Source organism: Crocodylus porosus, unplaced genomic scaffold (assembly GCF_001723895.1).
Source record: "Crocodylus porosus isolate Cpor-Errol unplaced genomic scaffold, CroPor_comp1, whole genome shotgun sequence".
Classification (NCBI taxonomy): domain Eukaryota; kingdom Metazoa; phylum Chordata; order Crocodylia; family Crocodylidae; genus Crocodylus; species Crocodylus porosus.
In genome coordinates, this window is record NW_017728947.1 from 103468619 (window position 1) to 103495216 (window position 26598).

Consider the following 26598-nt stretch of genomic DNA (forward strand, 5'->3'; position numbering starts at 1 on the left):
GAGTTGCCTTGAACACCACAGACATTTAAGAACTTGGTACCTTAGTTTTAGCACCTGTAAAACAGGGATGACACTTATTCAGTTTCAGAAACTTAGAAAGACACTTTAATTTTATTACTTGAGTACGTGGAGTCACTTGAAGGCTACTTTCCTCATTGTGTTTTAAGACTTATTTTAAATCACCACTTGAGAAAAGGAGAGCAAGTTACCTAACAGCAAAAGGCTCCTTGAGATGCACTGCTCATACATATGCCATTTCTGGTGCACATATGCGCCATGCAGAGCAAGAGTGGATTCTCATAGCCAGTAGCATCCATTGGGACTTGTTCTGCCCTTATGCCATGGACCAGGTGAATGGTCTGATTTCAGTCCCCAATAGAGAATCCAGAAGTTGCAAGTCCCTGGAGCAGCAAGGAATGAATGCATCAGAAATGGAATAAAACGTGGACAACACATCTAAGAACCGCAGCTGGCACACAATGTTAATGTACCTTTCATTCAAAGTGATTTTCCACACGTACTCCACTTCTGGTGACTCATCAACAGGGACTTCTTAGAGGACTCCAAACCTCCACTTCCTACTTGAATAATAACTGCAAGGCAGCTCAGCCAGAGTGAGTGGATGCTTTTTACAACTATTTTGCACAGCACTATTTCCTAAAAAAAGGTGACTGGTGCCTATTATGTAGCTGCCCCACTTTAGTGACTGTATATCGGGGAGCAGGCAGAGTCCTGGTGGGACAAGACAAGCTATTCCAATTGATATAATGCTCGAATATAAATTAGGACCCTGGTACACATTCATTTAATGGTGCAGTGTGAACTGAACTCCTCACAAAGTTGTGCCTCCTGCCTTACCACATGTGTATGGCAGAAGGTGTGATTTTGGGATCAGGAAAAATCTCAGTTCATTCATGCCATTACTACTTGCTAGTGCAGATTATCATCTTAGGCTTCCCTTGCACTGGCAAGTTGAAAGCCAGATACCACAGCCTCACACACAAGGCCAACAAACAGCAAATTGTTGGTACCAGCCCAGACAGCCTCAGGTTTCAGACCTGGCAGCATCTGGGCTGGAGCCGACATTCAGCTAATTGTCAAAACCCCATGCGCAGTAGCCCGGCCAGAGCTGCCAGGCACAGGGTTTAAAGTCCCTGGTGAGGGAAAACCTTTAGTCCCCTGCTGCATCCTTGGGCCCAGGCCAACAATCAGCTGACTGTTGTCCCTGGCCACATATTAAAAATGTAAGGCACCATACAAGTGACCCACAGAAATGTTCTACATTACATGCAAAACAACATTACGGCTTGTTTCCCATTGGATGGTGCCCAGGAGTCAAATAGCAAGGAAGTATACAGGAACTCATTCTTCTGGAGCAATGTCTACTGGGTGGGTTATTTTTCTCCTGGAACAGCCATTTTTGTTCCAAGACAAACTGTGGGAACACCTGGAAATTTGTGGTTTCTACCAAGAGACCTGCGATCCTCCTGGTTGAAACCTAATGCTATGTGCATACTACAAATAGTGTAAAACTACTTTCAAATTGTTTTGAACTATTTCCTCCTAACCAGCCAAGAAGTCTGAGGCACTCTTACAGATGTCTGAAACTGGCTGATAAGGTACTGATTCTAATCTTGCAGTAGATAAGCTTCAGCTGTTTTGCAATTTAGCAATGTCCATCTGACCTCAAAGCTTTTGGGAGTTTAGTTTTTTTGTTGTCCGAGACCCAGGATAGCAAAAAGCTATGAGTAGAGTCAGCGGAAAGCATTTGATATCTTCTGGCTGCCTTTCTGAAGGCAGACACCACAGATGCTGAATATGTCAAAAGAAGTTTTGCTACCTTTAGTAGTCCTCCATAAACTGGTATAGCCAGCCCCCCGGAAACATCTGGATGCAAAAATATCAAGGTGTCAGTGATCTTTTCCTGTATAATTTCAAAGATCTCCAAAGATATCTAATGCTTAGGTAAATTTTATGAGAAGCCAGCTACAAAAAGCTTACACAGAAAAGAATATATTTTAAACAATATATACAAAAAGGGTTACTTAGAAATGCAAACTTTTATGTATACCTACCCCTGGTGTTCCAAATGTATCATTTTAATTTCACAATATGTTAAATGCTGCGAGTCAGTCCTTTATTTTTCAAGCAAAATATATTTTGTAAAAAAACAAAACAAAAAAAACCAACTTAATTAAAAAACATGAAGAAAGCATGCAGACTTTAAGACTACCACCAGACCAGCAAAGAGGGTTTAGGCTGCATACACTTGTTCAAATGACCTGGGAGAATTCTTCCGGGTTCTCTCCCCTGGTAGGAAAAAAACCCAACAAAAAAAAAAACTTACCTGGAGATGCCTGAACAGACATTTGAATACTGAGCCCCCGGAAAGCAGATGGATTGCGGTGCTGAGGCTGCGCAGCCAGGGGGACTGCCATGCACACATCTCAGTGTACTCTGCAGGCTCCCTCGGGCTGCCTGTTGACAGAAGGCAGCAAAGCACGGGGCAGCCGTGACTAGTGACCCAGACTGCTCAGACTGAGTCACGCTGCATCTCTTCAGCCTGGAGAAGCAAAGGCTCAGGGGGGACATGGTGGTAGCCTATAAGTATATAAGAGGCGTGCACCAGGAACTGGGAAACATCTGTTTACCAGGGCACCCCAAGGGAAAACAAGGTCTAATGGTCACAAACTCCGGGAAGACTGTTTTAGGCTGGATATAAGAAAAAACTTCTTTACCGTCAGAGCCCCCAGAGTCTGGAATAGACTCCCCCCAGAAGTGGTGCTATTCTGGACACCTTTAAAAAACTCACTTGGATGCTAATCTTGCTGGGATCATTTGACCCCAGCAGGCTTCCTGCCCTGGGGCAGGGGCCTGGATCCAATGGTCTTGCAAGGTCCCTTCTAGCCCTAATGTCTATGAAAGCTATGAAATCCTGAAGCACAACCTGGGATTCTGAAGAGGGCGTGTTTTACATGCTCTCTTTGAGGAAGATGGGTGCAAAGCACCCGGGATGCTGGAGGACTGTGCTGTGGTTCTCTCAGAAGAGAAGCTGTATAGACATGTACTCTCCCAGAAGAAACTCTCCCAACAGCTTTTTTAACCCTGGCTGTTCCCAGATTATTTTCTCTTTGAGTGACCATATTTGCTGTGGGACAAAAATCCTGAACACTCCTGGGACAACAGCGACTCCCAGGAAAATCTGAATGTCTATACATGGCCTCAGATACTAAACGTACTTGAAATTTTGCCAAACCCATACCACAACGAAAAGAAATTAAGGGTACCGACAATTTGATGACATATGTATCAATAGTGATAGCCTTTTAACTATGAGGGGGAAAAAAGAGCATTTAAAAGAGCTAGTTACTTGGATTTGTCCATCTCTTTTCTCATTCAGGTTCTCTAAACTGCACAAAGCCCAGTAACAGAAAAGTTAACCAGTGATGCTGGTTAGATTTAATGCACGCATGCTATAGCAAGAATAATACATTTATGAAAGTCTGAAACAGCCCCAAAGTTTAAGCAAACAAAACGAAAAAGGACCCAACCCTCAGCACCTTCCCCTTCCCCTGTCTCAAAATAAAAGCCTAGTGGCCAAGAAATGTTACCCAAAATGTCTGACACTGGATGCCTGACAGTAGATTTGTCACTAAAAGAATCACTCTCCCCAAACTGTTAATCACATCTCACCTGAGCAAGTTACTAATTGTTACTTTTTCCTCAACAAACTCAATAGTAAAATAATCAGACCAAAGGTAACAAAGTTCTTTGGAGGTGCTTAAAGCAGTTCAAAAAAAACTTTTTCTATACTGCCAACCACACAAAGATGAAGACGATTTCTGAAAAAAGACACTATCCAGCATATTGAAAAAGACAATTTTGCCACTGCTACCAAAAGATACATCTAAAAATGTAAATAGTTATTGGCTAAATTGACCGAACACAGAAGAGTCTAAGGGACATCTTTTCTGCGATATCCAGTGCAAGGAATTACTCTAAATTATTAACTAACATAAGACTACAACAGGGATATTCAAGGAACCTCTTTGGTCAGGACCCAGGCTCCTGCAGTTTTCCCCAAGTACATCTAAAACAGCCTCTTGCATGAAAGATCAAGAAGTTTGTTCTGAAAGTGTGTAATTAAAAATAAGCAGTCTCCAAACCAATGCTGTTGGATGCCAGAGAGGATGTGACAGGGAATAGATCACACTAGATATACACTGTTCATACGCTTCCTTTCTAAAGCATCTTCTACTGCTAGTGTTGAAGACATGGTACTGGGCTAGATGGGCCAGCGGTCTGACCAACGGCACCTATGCTTTTAGCAATATTTTGTATAAGTATCTAGTCAAATTTATACTGATCTGTATTACAAGATGCACAATAGGTTCCGTAAGCACCAAAATGCGATTTTGGCTTACAATACTTAACAATAGCAAGAAGCCATGTTTAGAAAATTGTATCTTTAAAACTTCCTGCATTAATGGAAGCTTTAGGAACACAGTATACTACCTACAGATCCACCCAAAAATCTTTTACAGACACACCATTCATGACTTGGTGACACCAGTTCAGAACTACAGATATTCTCTCATCCATCAAGAATCAAGCAGATCACCTCTCCCCAACCTATTATGGTATTTTAAAAAGATACTGCAAGTGGTTTGCCATTATCTTCTCTTCCAGCAGACTGGAAGCCACTGCTTAAAATCTCCTCAGACTCTAAAAGTGGATGCATTCAAATGAAAAAAAAAAAAAAAAAAAAGCAGCAGGAAGACTCTTTAGCTAGAACCCTTAAAAGATGAAACAGAACTACTTTTCTGAAATGTTGGTCACTCGTGGTACATTAAAGGGCCATACGGACTCCTAACAATAAGGAGACCTTTGTTCACAACAGTGATACCTCTTTAGAGGTCATAAGAAAAAAAAGGTTAAGACTCCCCACAAGCCATCAGAAAGTCCCTTTTGAACTTTTGCATTTTATTTTCTTATGGCTTTTTCCTGCAGCATGCATTCCTGGCAGCATTTAGGCTTTCAGTAAGATGAAGAGACTTGCACTAATCAAAGCAATCATCTAGGTTTTTTTTGGCAATGTAGCACCTTGTCATATTTGTCTAATTCTCAACAGTTCCTTGTCACATCCCACTATTGCACATAACAGATCTTGGGGTATTCTTGAATATCCCAACATTTCTAAATAGGTGCCTACTTCAACCAAAATTCAGCAAGTAAAATTTTAAGTGTTTTCCTTTGAAGGTTCTCACACAATGAAATTCTCTATTATGGCTGACTGCCATTTGCCCACACAGAAGGGCAGACATTTTATATTAATCCAGTAGAAAATCTAACAAAACCAAAATGTAAAGAGCTAATGGTAAATCACAATCATACAAGTGAGGGGTGGAAGGGACTGCAGGAAACCATCTAGTCCAACCAGCCATCTAGCCCTACCCTCCTGCTCAAAGCAGGACCAGTCCCAACTAGATCATCCCAACCAAGGCTTTGTCTAGCCAGGTCTTAAAAACCTCCAAGGATGGAAATCCTACAACCCCTCTGGGTTTCAGTGTTTTATACTCCCTCCTATTGAGACAGTTTTTCCTAATATCTAACCTAAATTTCCCTTGCTGCAACTTGAGACCATTGCTCCTTGTTCTGTCATCTGCCACCACTGAGAGCAGTCCAGCTCCAGCCTCTTTCGAACCCCCCTTCAGGTAGTTCAAGGCTGCTATCAAATCTCCTCTCAGTAAACCCAGTTCCCCCAGCCTCTCCTGATAAGTCATGTTCCCCAGGCCCCAAACCATTTTCACTGCCCTCCACTGGACTCTTTCCAATTTGTCCATACCCTTTCTGTGGTGGGGGGCCTAAAACTGAACATAATACTCCAAATGAGGCCTCACCAGTGCTGAATAGAGGGGAATAAATCACTTCCCTTGATCCGCTGGCAACACTCCTAACACAGCCCAGTATGCTTTCTTAGAAGAAGCTAAAGAAAGTAAGCTTTCTTTACAAGAACGGCAGCTTATTGTCCATTCTAACCTCCAGGTCCTTTTCTGCAGAGCTGCCAGTCAGTCCCCAGCTTGTACTAGTCCACAGGCTCTGCACTTTGCACTTCTCCTTATTGAACCTCATGAGATTACTTTTGGTCCAATACTCCAATTTGTTGAGGTCTCTCTGCATCCTAGCCTTCCCCTCCAGTATATCTACTATTTTGCTGAGCTTGGTGTCATCAGCAAACTTGCTGAGGGTGCACTTCATGACCTGGAAGATGGTACTGATGAAGACACTGAACAAAACCAGTCCCAGGACCAACCCCTGGGGCACTCCCCTTGACACCGGCTGACAACTAGACATCAAGGCATCAATTAGTACCTGTTGAGCCCAGTGATCCAGCCAGCTTACAGTCCATTCACCTAATTCATATCTACTTAGCTTGCTTGTGAGGCCGCATCAAAAGCCTTGTTAAATTCCAAGAAACAAGTTCTTGTACCAAAATGATAAACAAAATTATGTTCTCTACATACAACATAAACATTCAGTGTCAGGGAAGCATTTTTAGGGGATTTTTAAAACTTTTTTTGAAGTGAGACTGCTTGTTCTGTACTGTTACATTCCCAAAGACAGCAACTGACTTCACTGAACCAATACTCCTTGGGTGTCAAAGATGCAAAGTATTACATTATTTAGACATTTACAGTGCATCTAATGGGTTGCTCAGTAACTCTGGTAGGTTGGCAAGAATCACATAATTAGGGACATTGGACTCCATACAAAAAGTTACAGTAAAAAGAAACACTACACAAAAGTTACTTATTTTATGGATGCTCAGTGGTTTGAGTATGCAAACCTTCCTGCTCATTTTCTACTGCATGCACAAGCATTGGGTCTTGAACAGTTCAAATACCAACATTTACCAAACTAGAGCCCTGGGCCTCCTTTTAAAACCTTCTCTGCTAGCAGGAGCTGAATTTTTGTACAGGTAGGGGTGCACTAATAAAAGATTTTTTGGTTGATACCGATGGCCAATTAATAACCAGCCACATATACTAATTTGGATTGCCAATATGCAGTCCTGCAACTTGGAGAGAAGCATCCAGACAGTAAGTTTGTGAGTGGGAAAGAGCCAGGTCAAGGCCCCTAAGATGTGAGAGGGAGTGGGGCTGGGGTAGGTGCTGCCCAACTGGGTTGGGGAGGGGTGTGGGACACAGCCATGGGCAGCTCATCCAGGGGGTGCAGGCTGTGGGGGTTGGCTCCCCACTGCTGCATGCCCCCTAGATCTGTGTGCAGGGTGGGGGCGGGCTGCCCACTTCAGGGTCAGGGGCAGGGCTTGTGCTGGCCTCTTCTTGGTGAGGGGCTGAGTCAGAGCAGTGGCGGTGCTGGGTGGGGTGCTATGCCACCCCTACAGCCACCCCAAAATTCTGCCAGTCCTCCCATAGGCCCCCTTCCCAGTGCTCCTGCCGCCCTGCTCCTGCCCACCCCTGTGTTGGGAAGAGGCCAGTACAGCCCATAGCCCTGAGCCCACAATGGGCAGCCTGCCCTCGCCCCACACACATGATGGTGGCATATGCTCCTCATGCCTCCCCAGGTGTATATGTGCAGCGGCCAGGAACTGCCCTCCCCTCCCCCATGCCCCCAGATGAGCCGCCCGAGGCTCCATCCCACACCTAGCTGGGCAGCACCTGCCCTTGGCCTGGCCCCACTCCCTCCTTCAATTTGCCCTCACCCCAAACCTCTTCCCCGCTAGACTTAACAGCTAAACACTGCTCTCCAGGCCGTTGGGCTGCATTCCTGGCTTTGTGCATGCTCGCAACATTTAAAAATCGGTGACGTTATTGGCTATACCACCCAAAAACAGTCAACTGCTGATCATGCCAATTTTCATTTTATCGGTGCCGATACGATATGGACGATATATTGGTACACCTCTATGTACAGGAGTACTTATCGACTCCCACTCCCTGTGGCAAATGCTGCTTTGTTTCTGCCAACTAAGGTGTTGGTGGAACTCCGGCAGCAGAAAGTAGCTGCATCTATGCAGAGACCTCTGCTGCTGTCGTTCTGTTGCCATAGTTAGAGCAGCAGAATCCCTGTAGCCCAGGCTTAAGACCAAGTGTTTTTTGGAACCCTATGAAAAAAAAAAAGATGGCAAGACACCTCTGGGATACTAGTTTGTACAGGTTCCAATAGATTTTCAGCTATCAAGGGTGATCTTTAAATGAAATATGGTGAGGGTTCTTGTAAGTGCTCCATCTAATCCCAACTGTATCGGCTGCAAAGCCCTTCAATCATGTAAACCCCAGAAGCAGGAAGAGATTGGAGAGACTGGGCCTGTAACGCAAATAATTTTTTCCGGCATATGGAATGTACTCCACATCCACAGTGCTCCACTAAGTCTTAAGACTGCTTTTTTAGCAGTGATTTTTAAACAATTAGACAGAGTACATGGAAAATACTAGAAAAGTTTGCCCTCAACACACACGCAAAAAAAAAATCTAAGCACACATACTTACTTGCATTCCCCAGGGGCACTGCAACCCCCATGGAGCAAATTACATCCTTGTTTACATACAGCTGTAAATAGAAAAAAAGGTTTAGGCTTCAGTTGGTACAGGCAGTTGGATGTCAGGTAGTATAGCAACACAAACACCCAGTCTAGTGATTACAGCAGTCTAAGAATGGGTAATTATTCATTGCACATTCCTAATACAAGGTTGGTCTCCCCCCATCCCCATACATATAATATATAAACCTGAGGTAGTCCGAGGCTGAACAAAGTGCTAAAATACTCATGACATTCTTATACCAATTTGATTTCTACATGAGTGTAGCCACTTTCGAAACTGGTCACACACTAAAGTTAAATCCCTAACTCTCCTCCACATTACTAGAAAAACTGCTGCATCTTAAAAGCTTTAAAAGTTCAATGAAGATGCTTCTAAATTCATGCCGTCTCATCATGTAAGCTTTGTTACAAGCACTTTTGTCTTACGTTAAAAAGAAATCTCACGCAAATGTCAAGTGTATTTTACTCATTGAAGTGACAGGAGGCAAAATCCCAAGGCTGAAGCTTGAAGATTAATGAGCTGGGATCCTGGTTTTCTCCATTTAAAGACTGCAAATTCTTTGATAAAAATTCCTAATTCTCCAATTTAAAACCCCTAATCCACCTTTTTCCCTGTGATTAAAATGAAACGAGATTATATCTATCTATATCTCAATTTAACTTTTTATTAACATTCACAATTTTAAAGCAATTTGGAAGCCTACCAGTGCCTCAGTCATTATAATAAAATAAAATTCTAAATATCTATAGATCTTGGGGTTTGATTTTGTTTGGTTGGTTGGTTTTTTTTAAATCATGGAAAATCAGAGTTCCCCCTGTCACCAGGATGCAGGTCCAGCTGTGGCTGCCCCCTGCCCTGTTTTGTGGCACTGAGCAGCCCTGATATGCTGGTGCCCCTCACTCCCGACCCGCAGCCCCCCACCTCCCCTGGTACTTCTTACTCCTGTGCCACAGCTGCCCCAACCCTGCTAGCGTCCCTCTCCCAACCTGCAACTCCCTGCCCAGCCCTCAGCTGCCCCCATCCAAACCGGGATGGAGCACAGTAGCTGCAATTTGTGCAGGCAGCAACACAGCGAGTCTAGCCCCGGAGTGAGCTGGAGGCAGGAGGAGAGGCCTGTGGCTGGGGTGCCTGTGTCATGCCAGGCTGCCTGGCTTCCCCTCCCCACCCCCCGGGTAGCATTGCATAAGCACCAGCCCCGGAGCCACTGGCCTGGCCACGCAGCTCCCCACAGCTCCCAAAGGGTCCCCCCACCTCATTCCCTTACTGGAGGCAGGCACCCCCCTCCCACAGCCCCAGTGCCCAGATACCAAGCTCAAGCTCTGGGAGGCATCTACCCCGCCGCCACACGCACAGTCCCCAAGCACTGGCCCTCCAATCCCCCACATAGCCTTACCTACATCCTGCTGTCAGGGCTGCTGCCACCACACTACCTAGCTGTATGCGTATGCACCTGCATGTGGCTGGCAAACACATGTGGCACCCCTTGCTTCCGATCACCCTTCCTCCACTCCCCCTAGCCCCAAGAAGATCCTTGCAGGCTGGTGGATTGCTAGCCTACACAGGGAAACCCACATTTTCCATGGCTTTCTCCTTTAAGAGGAGAGAATCTGCGAATCTGCATTTTAAAAACTTTAAACGGTATACTTTTAAAACACGTTGAACTCTGAAAGGAACCTCTTCGAACAGCATTAAATACTAGTAGTTGAACTGAAAGCCACTTAGTTTGGTAGACTTGTTGACCCCTTCTGTACAGCATGCACAAGTTATGGCTCATGACCTACAGCACCACTACATCTGTCTCGTGAACCTGGTGCTTTGGCAGCAGGGGGGCCTGGCTGTGGGTGTTCTCCCCGTGCTGCCATAAAGAAAAGCCTCAGAGGTGGCCAGGTCCTAGCATCCACCAACCCTGCCTGCCTTTGACTTAGGGTGAATCATTTTGGGTTGCAGCCAGAAAGAGGTTGCCTACCCCTCCTTGAAAAAACACACACTAATTCTAAGCAGTCCTTTGGTGCAAGACATTAAGACATATAAAAAATAACTAAGCATTTTTCACTTGGTCCTGTATTGTGCAGCAGGATTAAATTTGGGGCACTATATATAAACACCCCCTGAGCAACAGGTTTTCTAGTTGTAAGACAAAAAAAAAAATCCATTACCTTGCTTACACTCTTCTCCCATCCAACCTTCCATGCAGGCTTTGTTTCCATTTTGGTCACATGTGTAGTGACCAACAAAGTCATCACGAGGGCCACAAAATTTATTGCATAGTGCGCTGTAATAATTTTCATCGCATTTCACTCTTATCTGTACTTCAAAATGGGCAACGGGACCATTAAAATGTACTGTCGTCCATCGATCTTCTGGATTGATCATACCAGCATGCGCCACTCTCTCTATTAGCAGATCTTCACCTATTCAAAAAAAAAAAAGAAACAAAACAAAAAAACCCCACACTTTAATATTACAAGCTTGATATTGAACAAACGCTAACTTTATCTAAAAGTAACTTTGATACCCAGAAAGATACTAGAGCACACCACCAAAAGACATTGCAATTTTTAAGCATGTGGAAGATGAAGTGATAAAGATCAGCTCATGTGAGTTGTAAAGAGAAAGTCAAGTTTAATCCATGTAATAACCTTCTATGTCTATGCAATGGTTTTCATGAAGTGGTGGGAAGAGTATAATACAATGTATATATTTCATATACATTTTCTCCAGTATACCACAATTTTAGCAAGATTTTTGACAATCACTCATGAGATTCTCATGAGCAAGCTAAGGAAGTAAGTCTAGCTGGCACTATGCTAAGTGCACGACTAGTTGGCTCAGCTTCTTACTGGGAGGAGGTATCAATGCAACAGAAGACTGGGAAGTGCAAGAGGAGATCACCCTGGCTAGAAGGCAATCTTTTCAATGAGCTAAAATGCAAAATGAAATCCTGTAAGAAGTGGAAACTCTGTACTAGGGAAGAGTTTAAGCATATCCCCTAGGCACAAAGGGACAAAGTTAGGAAGGTCAAGATGCAGCTAGCAAGGAACATAAATAGGCAATAAAAAAGGGATTCTGCAAGTATGTCAGAAGAAAGGAGAAAGACCAGAGAAACCATAGATCCTTGAATGTAGAAGGCAACCTAATTACGGATACATTGGAGAAGGCTAAGGTATTTAATACTTATTTTACTTCAGTTTTCACAAATAGGGGCAGCTATCAGATGGACGAGTGCATTTGAAAGAAAAAGATAGAGAAGGAGACAAACAGGAAGGAGGCTCATAGTTGGCCCACAACTTGGGAAATTTGGTGGTGGAAGAACAGTGGCCATTAATGTGGCCACCCACTCCCTGCCAAACTCCCAAACCCCAATCCCCACGTGCCAGGTAGGGCGGCGTTGAGGCTGGGCCATACCCACTTTTCCTGGCGAGGTCAGTGTGGGGTTGGGCCATGCCTCTCTGTGAAGCATGGCCACACACCTTTTCCCCTGTGGGCTGAGTCAGGCCTCTTTCTGCCCCATGGGGCTGGGTCAAGCCCTTTTTCCTTCTCCCCCACCTGCACTGCGCCACACTGCGGCCAAGCCACACTCCCTACCTCCCCCCATGAGGTTGAGCCATGCCACCTTCAATCCCTCCTCCCACCAGGTCACGTCTTTCTGCACCCCCTGTCCCAACTCACAGGGAAGGGTGAGGCTCCTTTTCCTCCCCTGCAGGGCCAAGCTCCAAATCACCATTTGACCCACAGTCGGACCAGGTACTGCCCATCCAGCCCCCCAGGGAAAAAGGTTGAGCACTACTGGCCTAGAGTAATGCTTAGGGATTACTTGGAGAAGCTACAAGCTTCCAAGTCAAAAAAGCTAGAAGGATTACACCCTAGGAATTAGCAGAAGTAATTTGAGCCATTGGCTATAATCTTTTGAGAGCTCAAGAGGAAGTGCAAATTTCTGCACCGGGGATAAAATAATTACATGTACAAATACAGACTGGGGGATAACTGGCTAGGCTTCAGTGTTGCAGAGGAAGACCATGGTGGACCACATGCTGAATATGAGTCAGTGTGCTCTTGTTGCAAAAAAGCCAACAGTATCCTGGGTTGTATTAACTGCAGTCTCTTTTGCAAGTCAAGGGAAGTGATTCTTCTCTTCTGTTCAGCACTGATGAGGTCTCACCTGGGTACTGTGCCTAGTTTTGGGCTCCAGACTTCAGGAAGGATGTGGGCAGTTTGGAAAGAGACCACAGCAGAGCAACAAAAACAAATATGGGCCTGGGAAGCAAGACTTAGGAGGAAGGCTGAAAGAGCTATGGCTATTTAATCTGGCAAAGAAAAGACTGGGGGGGGGGAGCGATATTTGATAACAACCCTCAAAATACCTGGAGGGTGATGACAGAGAGGGTGGAAATGGGACTTCTCTGTGGCCATGGAGGTCAGGACTAGGTGCAATGGCCTCAAGCTGCAGCAGGAGAAATTTAGACTGGAGACTAGGAAGAGCTTTCTGACTATACAAGGGTGGCCAAGCACTGGAACAGGCTACCTACAGAAACTGTGGAAATCACCACCCTTGGGAATTTTCAAAAGCAGGTAAAACAGATACTTGGTTGGATAGTTTAATCAGGGATGATCCTGCCTCAAGCAGGTGGCTGGACTAGTTGACCTTGTGAGGTCTGTTCCAGCCCTATTTTCATACGATCACAAGGATGAGGCTCCCAATGGGTGTGTGTCCTGGGGCTAGTTCAGTTCAATATCTTCGTTAGTGACTGAGAGGGCAGAATTGAGGCCACTTAGCTGCATAGCAGGATGGGATAGCAGACACTTGGGAGGATTAGGATTCAAAGTGACCTTGATAAGTTGGAAATATGGTCAAACAAATCAGATGAAATTCAGTAAGGACAAGGGCAAAAACATGTAGCACTTCGGATGGAACAATGAAATGCACCAATACAAAATGGGGAAAGACTTGCTACAAAACAGGGAACAACTGCAATACTATAGGAAATGACCCTGGGGTTATAGTGGAATGAAAGCTAAATAGAAGCCTACAGTAGAAGACAGAACCAGAAAACCTAATAGTCTATCACAGTTAGTTAACAGGAGTGTTGTATGCACGTCTTGGGAAACAATTCTTCCATTCCTCTCAGCACTGGGGAGGCCTCAAGTAGAGTTGTGTGTTCAGTTTTGGGCACGGCACTTGAAGAAAAATATGGGACGAACTGAAGACAGTGCAAAGGGAGGCAGCAAATACAAGCAGAGGTCTAGAAACCATATGCAGAAAGGTTGGAGGAACTGGAACTATTCAGTCTGGAGAAGAGAAGACGGAGGGCAGGATGTGAGAGTCTTCAAGAATAATTTCAACCCCTTACAACTTGTTCCATCTCATATGGGCACACATCAGTTGTTCACTGTCCCCTTTTATAACAACAACCTAAAAAAAAATCCTTAAGGTTTTTGTAACTGGGTAAGTACTGGGATAGATATTCAACAAACCTCAGGGTAAATCTATCACAGAAAGTTAAGTGAAGGTTAAGACATACACACACAGTCTAGATGGGGAAGTTCCTGCCTTGCACAGGGCGCTGAACTGGCTGACCTTCCGAGATTCTTTCCAGATCTAGTTTTCTGTGATTATATGGAAACACCCCCCTCCCATATAAAATAACTTCTATTTTTCTTTTAAATCAAACAACTTTTACTATAAAAATCCTTAAGGTTATTAAATCCTGAAGGGCTGCCAGCAAACTTATTTTTTTTCTTGCCTTGTAAAGCTCATCAGTTTGAAAAAAAATAAAAACAACAAAAGGAAATATTAAAACCTGGAGCATAATCTATAGGAAATGGCTTATTTTTCAAGGCAGCAAAACACACCACACCCACACAATGACAACCAACAAATCCATCTTAATGACAGGCTCTAGTTCCTTTTTGCTCTTATAAAAAATGGCAAAGTCTGCATAAATCCTGTACCTAAAATATTGGAATAAGACTTTGAGCATATTTAAGATGGCAAAACCAACCTGCTCAGTTTGTTAGCTGTAAAATTACTAAGGAACCTCTCACTTCTAACACACATGTACTCTTCAATATATTTTATTTTATTTATGTACCAAGCTCACCCACCAGCTGTTGCCCTCTTCCAAAGTTGAAAATAGGACATTTTAGTACAAAACCTAGACTGGGTATCTGTTACTAAATAAGCCTAGAGTTCACCTGTGATCATTTATGATGATATATTGGTTATTCTATACCTCGTTCATTTTTTTCAGTACAATTAAACAAATAGCTCATTGTGTAGCTCTCACACACTTGATATAGTGCCACCCTCAAAATGGAGTGGTATGACAGGTGGCAACCAGGGTGAACGAAGACATTAAACATTAAATAGTCTCACGTGAAGACTGTTATACGACACAAGATTAAGGAACTGCCAACACTGGGCTTGTTCTGTAAGTAGACTTACATTTCCATTGCTGACAAATGCTTCCAAAGGCAGCACAAGTGGCTGTGCATTTGCTCTGCACCTACAGCCTCAGGCAATGACAAATGAATATTAGGCTTCATTTCCCCTACTCCTACAATCCAATACTACATGATTACATACATACTATTATACACATGTTTATGGGGGGGGGGAACCCCAACACCTAAAAATTCCATATTTAAAAAACTTCTAGGTTTAAAAACTGAAATAGGAAAATTTTCATAGTGAATATTTTCACTGAAAAAGGAGTTAAAAGAGCAACTTAAACATCTTCAAATGGAAAGCTGATAATGTGGTACTATGAGAACTTTCCTAGGTTATTTACTGAAATTTACATAATGTTGCAAATATTCTTCAGCTAGTAAAAAGGTTATGAGCAATTCCTGAAGTGGTTAAGTATACTAAATAGGAACTCTACAAATCGTAAGGAAGTGCTAATGTTACCAAATAAAGGACACTCTTGCTATTATTAAAAAAAAGAATATTCATGTTTAAAATAAAGACTAAGAGGAACAGAAAATTCCACGTGAATTGGGGGCGGGGAAGAGAAAGAGGAGGGAAGGACGGGGTGTGGAGGGCATCAAGTAGTGGAATATAGCATTTCAAATAAAGGGTTCCACTTCAAATCCAAAAATCAAGCCAGGATTAAAACAAAACAAAAAAGTTACCCTAATAAGGTTTCAGTACCCCATGCAAACCAATTTTGTTTTGTTCACTGGGAACTGGATAGAGGTATTTGGCTCTTTTGGTCCATTCCTGTTTTTTTTAAATGTCATAAATGCCTCAGTCAGTGACTCAACTAGGGTTCCTCTTTGAGATCCTTTCAAGGGTGTTGTAGGTGTGCAAACATGATTCATAAAGATAAACCAAGACATTTCAAATAGGAATCCACAGCGTTAAAAACCATTCTGACCTGTTGTGGTCTTCCAAGTTCTTTGCAACAGAAAATTGCTGCTTTTTTTTGGATTATGGAAAGATGGAGTGACAACTAAGATGGGCCATTTTCCAAGGGGTGCCTCGAGTCTAAAGAAGATTGAGAACCACTGCTCCAAGTCCTTAGTTTACTTTGCTCTAATACCCTAATCTAGCAAGAAGGGCTTTAAAAATGGGTTCATGGGGGACAGAAACAAAAGTCTACACGTAAACAAAGAGAAAGGTGACCTGCATAAAGGCCTAGGAAGACAAGAAGAAATATGGAAAATTATGAGAGAAAGCAGAAGAGCAATCAGCTAGTCACATTTGTCTGACATTGTTTAGACTGGGATAATTGTGGAGCAGTTGGACCAAATGACCTTCTAAGATCCTTCCCAGTTTTTTTCCTGTTATTTTACGATTGGACTGTAGCAAATGACTAGTTGCAGTAGCGCAGAGGCCACTCAAACTCTCCAGAAGGCCAGGTAATGATGCACTAAAAACTAACGTACAAAGTAGGCTAACTTGTATTACCATTGCAAGAAAAGCTTAAAAACAAGTGCTAAAAGGTTTTTGAATCCAAAACCCTAGACCATTTACACTTCAGCTCAATAAAATGACACTTTTCCACAAAGAGGAACATGCAAGTCTATGGCCTGACTCTCGTGATGGCTTTGACCATCTTGAGCCAATAAACATCAATAATCATTTTCCAGGTATGGGCAAATCAACTAAGTCCTTACAAATTAAGATTGCAATGCCTACTGTTATATACTCATTTTAAAAATCCTCTAATTCTTTTTATCTTTTTGTATACAACAATCAGAATCTAGGAGCCACTTAGATAATGAAATCTTACTGACATCTGCAGGCTTCAACATTCAACAGATCCAGTTAAGGCACTAAAACCATGGTTTATTTCTACAACAGAATGCAAGCATTTCCATCCAGAACACTGCCCTTTGGGAGCTGAAGTTTTACCTTAAAAATTTCCTCTAATTGCAGAAGTAGTTTATTCAATGTGCAGAAATTTTGTTCTTGGAAAGTTTTCCTCCAGTGCCTGCCTGCAAGAGACTGCTTAACCTTCATCAACAAGCTAAGCAACTGATTCAGGATCAGGAAGGGAGAGAGCAAGATGAGGGAGGGGGGGGAAAAAGGTGGCATATCAGCCTTCACAGCTGCAGCATAGAAATGCTAACATGGTCAGGTACTACTTTGGGATCAAATTAATGTTGCTGCTGAATCCCGCGTATTTTCAAAAAGGTGCTGTTAAATGTAGTTGAAGATGATGACTGCTGTCAGGTTCTGCTAAGCCAGCCTCCTCTTCCAGACTCTCAGAATCTCACTAAAATGCTCAAAATTTAGTATTTTCACCTTCTCCAACATGCCTGTTTTTCTGGAAATAAGGGACAGTAGCAGAGGAATGTATGGCAGCAGCTAATGATCAGTGTTTCTTCTGAAAGAATTAATCCCACAATCCTTCTGAACCTTAGGAAATCTCTGAAGAGATTTCAGACATACCTGTATCTATGATGGTAGCTGTGCCAGATTCTAGCTACCAAAAAAAAGCCACACATCAGGAGAACATGGTCCATGCTCACCAGCATATCTGCTTTTGGCCAGATCTTCATTTACTAAAGTGACCTCAAATTGCTCGTGCTCAAGGGAAACTTACAAAACACCATCAGAAGACAGACACAGGAAACAAATATTCCGAACCTTACTGGATGTTAAACACCAGGGACTAAGCCCAGACACTGACTTTAAAGCTCATTACAATCTTCCTGTGATCTCTGCTAATCTCTCTGCACTCCACAGGTGATAAAAACACTTTTCCCCCTTGATTGGTTTTGCTCTTCCACTAATCAGGTTATCCTTTCTACTGCATTTCTCTCATCTCTTAGCTACTCCTGATATGGTCTCTTTGCTCCTGATTTACTATCCTATCCCATTCCTTTAGATCAGTGGCTCACAAGGCATCCTTGGACAGACCCAAGGTACTCTTGGAACATGCCAGTTCTTGGTTTCCACTTGTTTGTTCACTACAGAAAAATAATAGAGCAATTGTCCTGTTACAAAAGAACTATGAAAGACCACAAAAAGGGCAGAATGCTTTTAACACTACAGAATCCTGTTTGCAATCTCTGGATTTATCAGGTGAATCATATTGGCCTGCTAATGTTGTATGGCACCTCATAGTACCCTTGAAAGGATCTCAAGGCACCCCCAGGTGCCACAACATCCTGGCTGAGAATCACTACTTTAATCAGACAACACCGTGTGATCCTCCCGATGTAAATAAAAAACACTTGCTACTTAGGTTTGAGAGAAGCATGCAAAGCCTGAGCTAAGGAAAAGTACTCTTTGCCTGAAAGGTTGTCCAAGATCTCTCCCAACAATGCAATAGGTCCAAAAAGAGATCACATCACCCCCTCCCCACAAAATCTTTGCCCGTTCCCAAAAAGGTAGCATTGGCACTGCAAAGAAACAGATCCCCATATATCTGCTGTTCATTTGGATGCTCTGCTGCTATTCTATCAAAGCAAGAAAGCTGGTTGTGTCCAGTTCCCTTCAATCCATCCTTTCAAAAAGCCATGAAAAGACATTAGTTAACTAGAGATTGCAGGGAAGAGAAAGGCACTATCCCAGCATTCAGGCAACAGGCTGCCTAGTAGCCATGCTGAAGACTACTTTACCCAAGATGACACTAACCTGCTTACTATACTGCTTTATAATGAGCCTCCCTTCCCTTTATTATGGGAAGAAAGCATCTCCAATTCAGGTAACAAACTTAGAAAGGAGCCAGCAGGGTCTATTCTGTCAGAATAATCAGCCCCTTGCAATAGTTCGGGGTCTAGACAATTTGCTCTCCCCCTTTCTGCCATCTCCATCACACATCGAAGAATTCCACTCAGAGCAGTTCTTTGGAGATATTGCTACTTTTAAACAAGAATATTGTGCAAAAAAGTTTGAGAGGAAATATTGGGGAAAAAGAGATAAAGAGTGTAAGAAAAATGTCTGGTAGGTTTAGGGCTCTAAATCACTCTACAACCAGTGCAACCCTTGTTCCTAGTGGAAGTAAAAAAGACTTCTGCAAAATCCAAGGGAGAATTTCAAATGACATGAGCTATCCAGCCTCATAAACCGATGCAGAGATTCCCAATAGAGGTAAAACACACAGAACTTGAACCTCAGGTTGACCCACTATATGCAGCACCTGGTGTAGAGCTCATCTTCCCATACACGCTTCCTTCAATATCTTGGGCACAGGCCCTTTTCTCTCCAGCACACAAGAAAGAAATCCCAGATTCACTTTCCTGTGTCCTTGCAGACATCTCTTTAGTACTCTTCCCTACATTCCCTGTCCAGAACTTTTACCTGGACTAAGGGGGTTGAATTCACTCCTTCTGTAGTAGGGACAAGGTTGTGTCTTAATATCTTTTCAGAGACCCACATGCAAGCATAGGCTATGAGGAATCCAAATACCAAATGCCCTTTAACACTGGTCTTTTGTTTTTTTTAAGAGACTTTTCCCTAGAGATCTAATAAAGCTAACACTCAAAAAACTGCAGTGCAACAGAAAGGAATCCCTAGCACAGACTTGCCAAAGTGGAATAAAACAATGTACACCTTAAAGATCACGTGCTTAGTTTACCTAGTGTCTTGCCAAGTCCTGGAGGGAGGAGCTCTTTCAATTTGAGGAACAGTTTTGGTCCAACAGCACATTCTCACCTGACATTAAAAATACTCTCAGTAATGAGTAAAATTACATGTATGCACCTTTACATCAGAACCTTCTCTAGAGACTCAGCCCATAATTTGACACTTCTGTGGATTTCCACAGGTACTGTAGGTGGCAAACCATAAAAGCCCTATAGAAATATTTCTTGTCCATTTACTTAGTTCTCAAGTAATTACGTTTATTACAATAAAATAATTCCTATGTTTTTAAAACGCTAGCCAATCCCTCAAGGCCTACCTTCTTAAAAAAATAAATAAATAATCATCCCTTCACAAAGCTTATATAAAAATGGACTTGTGTTTTAAAGCCTTGCCACTGAATAAAAACAGTTGAAATGTTATAACAAACCTTTAGCATGTAATATGTCTGAAGAGTGTTCACCAACCATTACGACTGTTTTTCATCAGCTCAGGTTTAAAAATTCACTCTTAAGCAGGTCTAACAATTAAATACATGTGCATCACTCCCCTCAGCAGGCTAGATCTCCACACACACTGGCAGGTCTACGCTTTCCACCTTGAAGTGGATTTGGCATACAGTGCTATGCAATTTGGGTATCCCGGTATGGAGCTTTACAGCAATGGTTTCTCAATCATTTAAGACTCAAGGCACTTTTCTATTGCTTCTTTGAATCAAGCAGCACCATCTGTGAATGGGAGCAGAAGGAGCCATGCAAGGGAGACGTGCCCCACGTACAACCCTCAATGCATGAAACCCAGGAGAGCTACAACTGAGAATCAGTATTGTGGGCTAGAAGTAGAGCATCCCTGACCTGCAGATCACATCTGGCCCATGGGGTTCCCCACAGGTCTGGGAATTTATCAGGGGGAGAGCAGTGGTAGTGTTAATTGCTCCCAGAGGCAGTTAATGCCCCTAGAGCCACGCAGGAAAGCCTGCGGGCCAGACCACATAAACCCATGTGCCGGATCACGTGACCCCAAGTGTCAGATCTGGCGCACAGGCTCAGGCTGGTGTTCAGGGTAGCCTTATGGACCACCACCACATTAGATCCATCACGCAGACTGACCCTGCCCGTGAACCAGCCCTGTGCCACTCACCCAACTCATGGCCAGAAGGTTGGGCGCCGCTGTTCTAGCTGCTCCAGTTTTTGTGGGGTTCAGCCGAGACACTTTACAACAGAAACCTGATTTTCAGAAACGCTGAGCTTCTACTGTCTGAAGATCAGGGCCCCATGTCTGCAAGTGGGGACAGTCCTGCCTGGCTTCACTGTTTTTTTACAATCACTGGTGACAATGTGCAAACTACCCTGCCTCCCTGCGCTACATGCACTCTCTCTCTCTTCCAGGTGATACCAGCCATAGTTTTCAGCTGCATTTCTGAAAAAATTAGACAATGCAGCGTGAAGGGAAAAGCATGCTCAGTACTGTAGGTCTTCTGGAGCTGCCTTGTATCCTAGGAACTCCTCCCCTTAGGAGCCCTCAATCCCATTACGGGCTTTAAATCAAAATGGGGTCGGACCCGACCACCTACCAGGTCCCTTCCAACTCTAGAAATATATGAAATCTCTAGAAATCTGTGAGAGAGGCGGCCACTTTTCAGAAGCCCTGCTGCGACCTCGCCACAGGAGCCATCCTGCGCTTGGCACTAGCCAGGGCTGCAGCATTCAGGGCTTAAAACTGGCTCCCACACCCCATGCCCCTAGATCACTCTTCAGAGACACACTTCCCTTCTTCCTCCAGCTGCCGCTGCTCTGCTGCACATCCTGCCCCTGAAAGCCAGGCAACCCAGGGACCAGCTGTGGGGGAGAGATCCAGAGAGCCATCCTCAGGCCAGCACAAGAGTACACAACCTTCCCAGTCCACTGCTCTCTCCCCCATTCTCCACTCCGATCCTGGAAGCAGAAAGCAGGCAGGACAGTTTCACCTGCCTTGGGTGCCTCTTTCTGGGAGATGCTGTGTGATGTCAGATTGGGAACGACTGCAGGAAGACTAGGGATTCCTGCCTGCATTAGGTTTACCAGCTAACCCTAGTACAGGCAGGAGTGCAGGCTCATGCCTGCATTTCCTGGTCTGGCCGTGCCCAAGGTACGTGGGGCAGTTCCAACTGTTGGTGGCAGCCCCAGCAACGCCCATGCCTGAGGACCTTTGGTTTCTCAGAACCCAAAGGGGCCATGGGTCCCCCGTTGAGAACCGGGGCAGGCAAAATACAGCCTACTAAATACTTTCATCCAGGTTTCATCTCGGCCAGGGTGCAGCTTGTGCACGGGGCTGCCGCTGCCTCTGTGGACCTGCTACGTGGCTCCGGCTGGCTGTGTTTACAGCCATGGGAAGGAAGCCCTGCACACTGGAGCAGGCTGCCTTCCCCGCTGAGGCTACGCAGCACTAGAGAGAAGCTGGCTGCCTTCCCCACCCCGCAGGGAAAGGTGCCGTTGGCTTCCGCACCAGCAGCGCAGCCCCAGTGGGGAGGGCAGCCGGCTCTAGCACGCGGAGCTTCCCTCCTGTGACCGGTGAGCGCAGGGGCTGTGCATGAGTGGCAGGGAGCACCGCTAATACAGGCGGCTCGGTGGAGGCCGTGCCCCTCGCTACGATGTCCAAAGAGGTGATCCTCTCCCTCTATGGGGCACTGGTCAGGCCGCAGCTGGAGTACTGCGTCCAGTTGTGGGTGCCGCACTTCAAGAGGGATGTCGACAGCATGGAGAGGGTCCAGAGGAGGCCACTCGCATGATCAGGGGACAACAGGGCAGGCCCTACGAGGAGAGGCTACAGGACCCGAACCTGTTCAGCCTCCAAAAGAGAAGGCTGAGGGGAGATCTTGTGGCCTGTTATAAACTAGTCAGGGGGGGATCAGCAGGCACTGGGGGAGTCCCTGTTCCCCCGAGCACCGCCAGGAGTGACCAGGAATAACGGTCACAAGCTGGCAGGGGGTAGGTTTAGGCTGGATATCAGGAGGCGCGACTTCAGTCAGGGCGGCTAGGGTCTGGAACCAACTTCCAAGAGAAGTGGTGCAGGCTCCTACCCTGGGGGTGTTTAAGAGGAGGTTAGATGTACATCTTGCTGGGGTCGTTTGACCCCAGTACTCTTTCCTGCCATGGCAGGGGGTCAGACTAGATGATCTGCTCAGGTCCCTTCCGACCCTAGAAACTATGATGTGCAGTGCTGGCCCAAGCTGCGTCCCACTGGGTGCCCCACCTGCTGCTGCACCACAGGGAAGTACAGAAGGTCCCCACACACAACCCCCCCAACAGACCCTTTGCACCCGCACACACTCGACCACACCCCCAGCACCCACCCCAATACCCCACCACACACAATCACATCCTCCCCCACAATACACAAGACTACAGATTTATTTTAGAGTCATTATACAATCATCTCGACAAACAGTACACAAACACAAATCATGACAAATATTTTTCATAGTAAAATTAAAATGCTATAGTAGGTGTTTGACCTTTAGTGTATGATTTGGGGTTTTTTTTCTGTTTCTAAGATGGCAAACCTCCACCTCAAAAGGAGTATTTCCATGGGGCAAAGGGAGGGACTTCCTGCCCCAAGATGACAACAAGGGGGCAGAGCAACTGGCAAGGTGTGGGACTGGCCCTTGACAGCTCAGCACTCAAAATAATTGCCCACTCCTGCTTTACAGCATGGCTGGAGGTTTAAGATTGATATCTTATGAGGAAGATTGGGATTTGGTCTTGTAGGCCTTCTTTTTCCACAAAACTTTGACCAAAAAAAACTGCCATATGCCCTCTCACCATAAGAACACGCTTTTCAGGCTCCAATCCTATGCTAGGAGTTGCCTCTGCAACCTCAGCAAAAAAGAGACCAGGCTTTGCTAGCAGATATCCAAAGTTACAAAATCATCTTGTTTTTATTTTTAAAATTCCATAAGGAAGTCAGCTCTGCCAGGACGTACACAAGGTTTATTACAAAGGAAGTTGAAGGTTATGCTTGTAGGATGCCCTGAGGTTGTAGTACAGATATCAAAGAAGTTAAGAAATGGAAGAATAAATTTTGGAGCATACTTAGATGGTATGGACCGTTGCTAGTGCTGCTACCTGGCCAGATGCTTAATAGTTTTAAAGCTTGCAAGAACCAGCCTACAAGAACAGAGAAAGATTACTTAAGTCTAAGCACTATAAAATTTACCATCCATTCCCTCAAAATACAGCCATGTACGTGTGTGACTCTGGAATGCCAACTAGTAATACCAATGCCAGACAAAAATCAAGTATTTGGTATCTGAACCAAGCAATTGTTTCCTCAGGTCAAGTTTAGGTTGGCAATCCAGCTACTCTACTGATCCATTTCTCCGATATAGAACAAATCAGAACAGCAGTTTGATATCTACTTTAATATTAATAAAAAACACCTTGATTGTACTGAAGGAGTTTCATAAAGTACTAAAAACTTTTAGAGCAAAAAAATGTTGATGTGCTTTGAAATGTTTATTTTGAAATCTTTAAATTACTCATATTTCAAAGGTAGAGCTGAAACCTATTTTAAAACTTTTTCAGAAAAGATTTATGAAAAGTATACAATAGTTCTGGTAAGCAGCTGTGGCTTCACAAGAAGTCAATATACATAATCAAGAGCATGGAGTTCATATGAAGAGTCAATAACCTTGATGCTTATTTTTTCCTTGAAGTACTGAACAAACATGATCAATGAACTAGTAAAGCGAGGAAAAGTTAGAGGTAACCTACAAAATGCAAAGATTGCCACAGATTTTTGGTGTTTCCAAACATTTTCTCCATCCCTTCTAAAATTAGGCTCTCTGGCCATCTTTACACTTGCTCTGGGGTGGGGGGAAGGACGGGCACGTTAGAGCGGGTCTCAGAAGCTGCTCTAATTAAACTGTCTGCAGCATCTCATGTATTAAGCATCCACTGCTTCAAAATGGTGGTGGGAGTGCTTTAACTAAAGTTTGTTGGGTGAGCTTTAATTAAAGAGCCCCTGCTGCCATTTTGAAGTGTGGGGATGCTGAATACACATGACACTGAGGCTGCTGGAGTGTGTTAATTAGCATGCTCCAGACTCATTTAAAATTGAGTCTGCTCCAATGTGTGCTAATTAGCACGTATGGGAACAGGCATCAGGCACATATGTAACTGCCCTCTATTAGCAACAGAGAGGTTCTTGAAACTCTAATTATTCCTTCAACATACTGTGGTACTGGGTTATGAATGTTAATAATCTAAGTGAAAATATTGAAGTTAGACTCTTTTACAAGACTGGGGAGAAAAATGGAGGCCAGGTTAGTTCACACTATTTCTACGTTTTGAAAACTATCGGCACTTTTGCTTTGTATCTCCAAAAGCAGAGGCATGTGTCTGCCCACAGGATCAGCATCAGTCAGAGCTAATAAACATGTTAGCACTTTCCACCCTCTCCTGAAAAACACTTAGGCTTTCTAAAATGGTAGGGGAAAACTATTATACAAGGAACAACACTAATGTTTTGCAGTAAGAAATGTTAAGTGCATTTTTGCTTTTTTCAGAGCAGTGGGGAGGTGGGTTGGTAGGAAAAGAAAAAAGTGTTTGGTTGGTTGAACGCCCAGGGAAAACTGAAGGCTAAACCACTACACCTGTGTTATTCCAGAACTTTATCTTCCATGGCATGAACTGTAGACAACAGCATCGTTCAGGTGTAATACTACAGCATGAACAGAATTGCTAAAGTAACCAGAGAAAGTACTCACATCTTTCCGTGGGAGAGGGCAGGGGAGGGAAATCACCACTTAGTTTTCCGAGACCACAGATTAGAATATTCACTTCCTACCATCCAGCCCCTCAGAGCTTAATAGAAATCTACTGAGTCACATTTTCAATGCAACATAGTTTACAGGGTATTTTTACAAATTTTCTACTTAACACAGAGAAGTGCAATAATACATAATTGTGGAAGTCTGTCCCCGAATATTATGCTAACATGATTTTCCATTTCTTCCAACAATGGCCCCATTACAAGTGTTAACACTCCCTTTCTGCCATTAGCTTTCCCAATGTACTGTCCTCAATGCATTCAGAATTAACCTTCCCATTCTATGGCTGCATTTTTAAAGATATACATTTTGCTGTAGCCCATAAAAGCACACTACTGCACAAATGAAATACACAAATTGTTTATGAATACTCACCACTTTTTGTATCATTATCCCAATCCCATGCTTCTATTATTAATGTGAATGATCTCTGAAAAGAAACAAAACACTAATTAGATACTGATTTATTACTGACTAGGTAATAAAACCCACCAGCCACACAGTAACCGAGCAGCAGCATTTTCTGCTAGTAAAAGGCAGGCAAGTCTAAAAACAAATGGTCAATAGTCTACCTTTTTGCTCTAATGGGAAATTCTTGGAAACTAGCTTCTTAAAACCTTTCAATATTGCAACATTAGCTTTCAGGGCAGGGGTTGTTAGAACATTTTTATTAAAAACTACAGATCTAAGGAGCACACATGGAGAATAGTAGTAAATGTTTGATAGCCCTATTCAAAAACACTTCATTTCAGAAGCAGGTAACTAATGACTAGAAAACATTTAGACTTAAATGAAGCCTACATTCAAAAGCAAAGTCACCTTAAAAGGTGTACGAACTGAATCCTGGTTTAGGCTCATCATGTTCCATTACTCATATCTACTGAAAATTTAAAAACTTAAGAAATATTAGAAGGAAAATGATAAAAAAGAGCGAACATGGAGAAGGCAAGGCAGATTAAAAAAACCTCATGGCTTGGGTCTTCAAGTTGAACAGAGAAAATCCTTAGGGAAAAAACAGTATTTTGGCACATATTCTTTCTGCTTTTCCACAGAAAGGGAAGAGGCAATTGCTTTCATCTGGAACTGGGCAACTATGGTCTGGAGGTAGAAAGGAAAAGACAACTGTAACTTACTTTAATGAGGACTGTAAAAACTTAATGAATCTGCATTTAGACCAGTCTTAAATGACC

The 26598-nt window shown here is 43.7% G+C and overlaps 1 protein-coding gene across 1 annotated transcript in view; it reads right to left on the reverse strand.

Annotated features, from left to right (window-relative positions):
* Positions 1 to 26269, reverse strand: part of JAG2 (jagged 2) — a 62907-nt gene extending 36638 nt beyond the window's left edge. The window contains exons 1-4 of the mRNA XM_019551163.1: positions 26228 to 26269; positions 25784 to 25838; positions 10721 to 10975; positions 8511 to 8571 (exon numbers count right to left, since the gene is read on the reverse strand). Coding sequence (XP_019406708.1) covers positions 8511 to 8571; positions 10721 to 10975; positions 25784 to 25838; positions 26228 to 26269 — 413 coding nt within the window. The remainder of the gene's footprint in view (positions 1 to 8510; positions 8572 to 10720; positions 10976 to 25783; positions 25839 to 26227) is intronic.
* Positions 26270 to 26598: the final 329 nt, after the last annotated feature.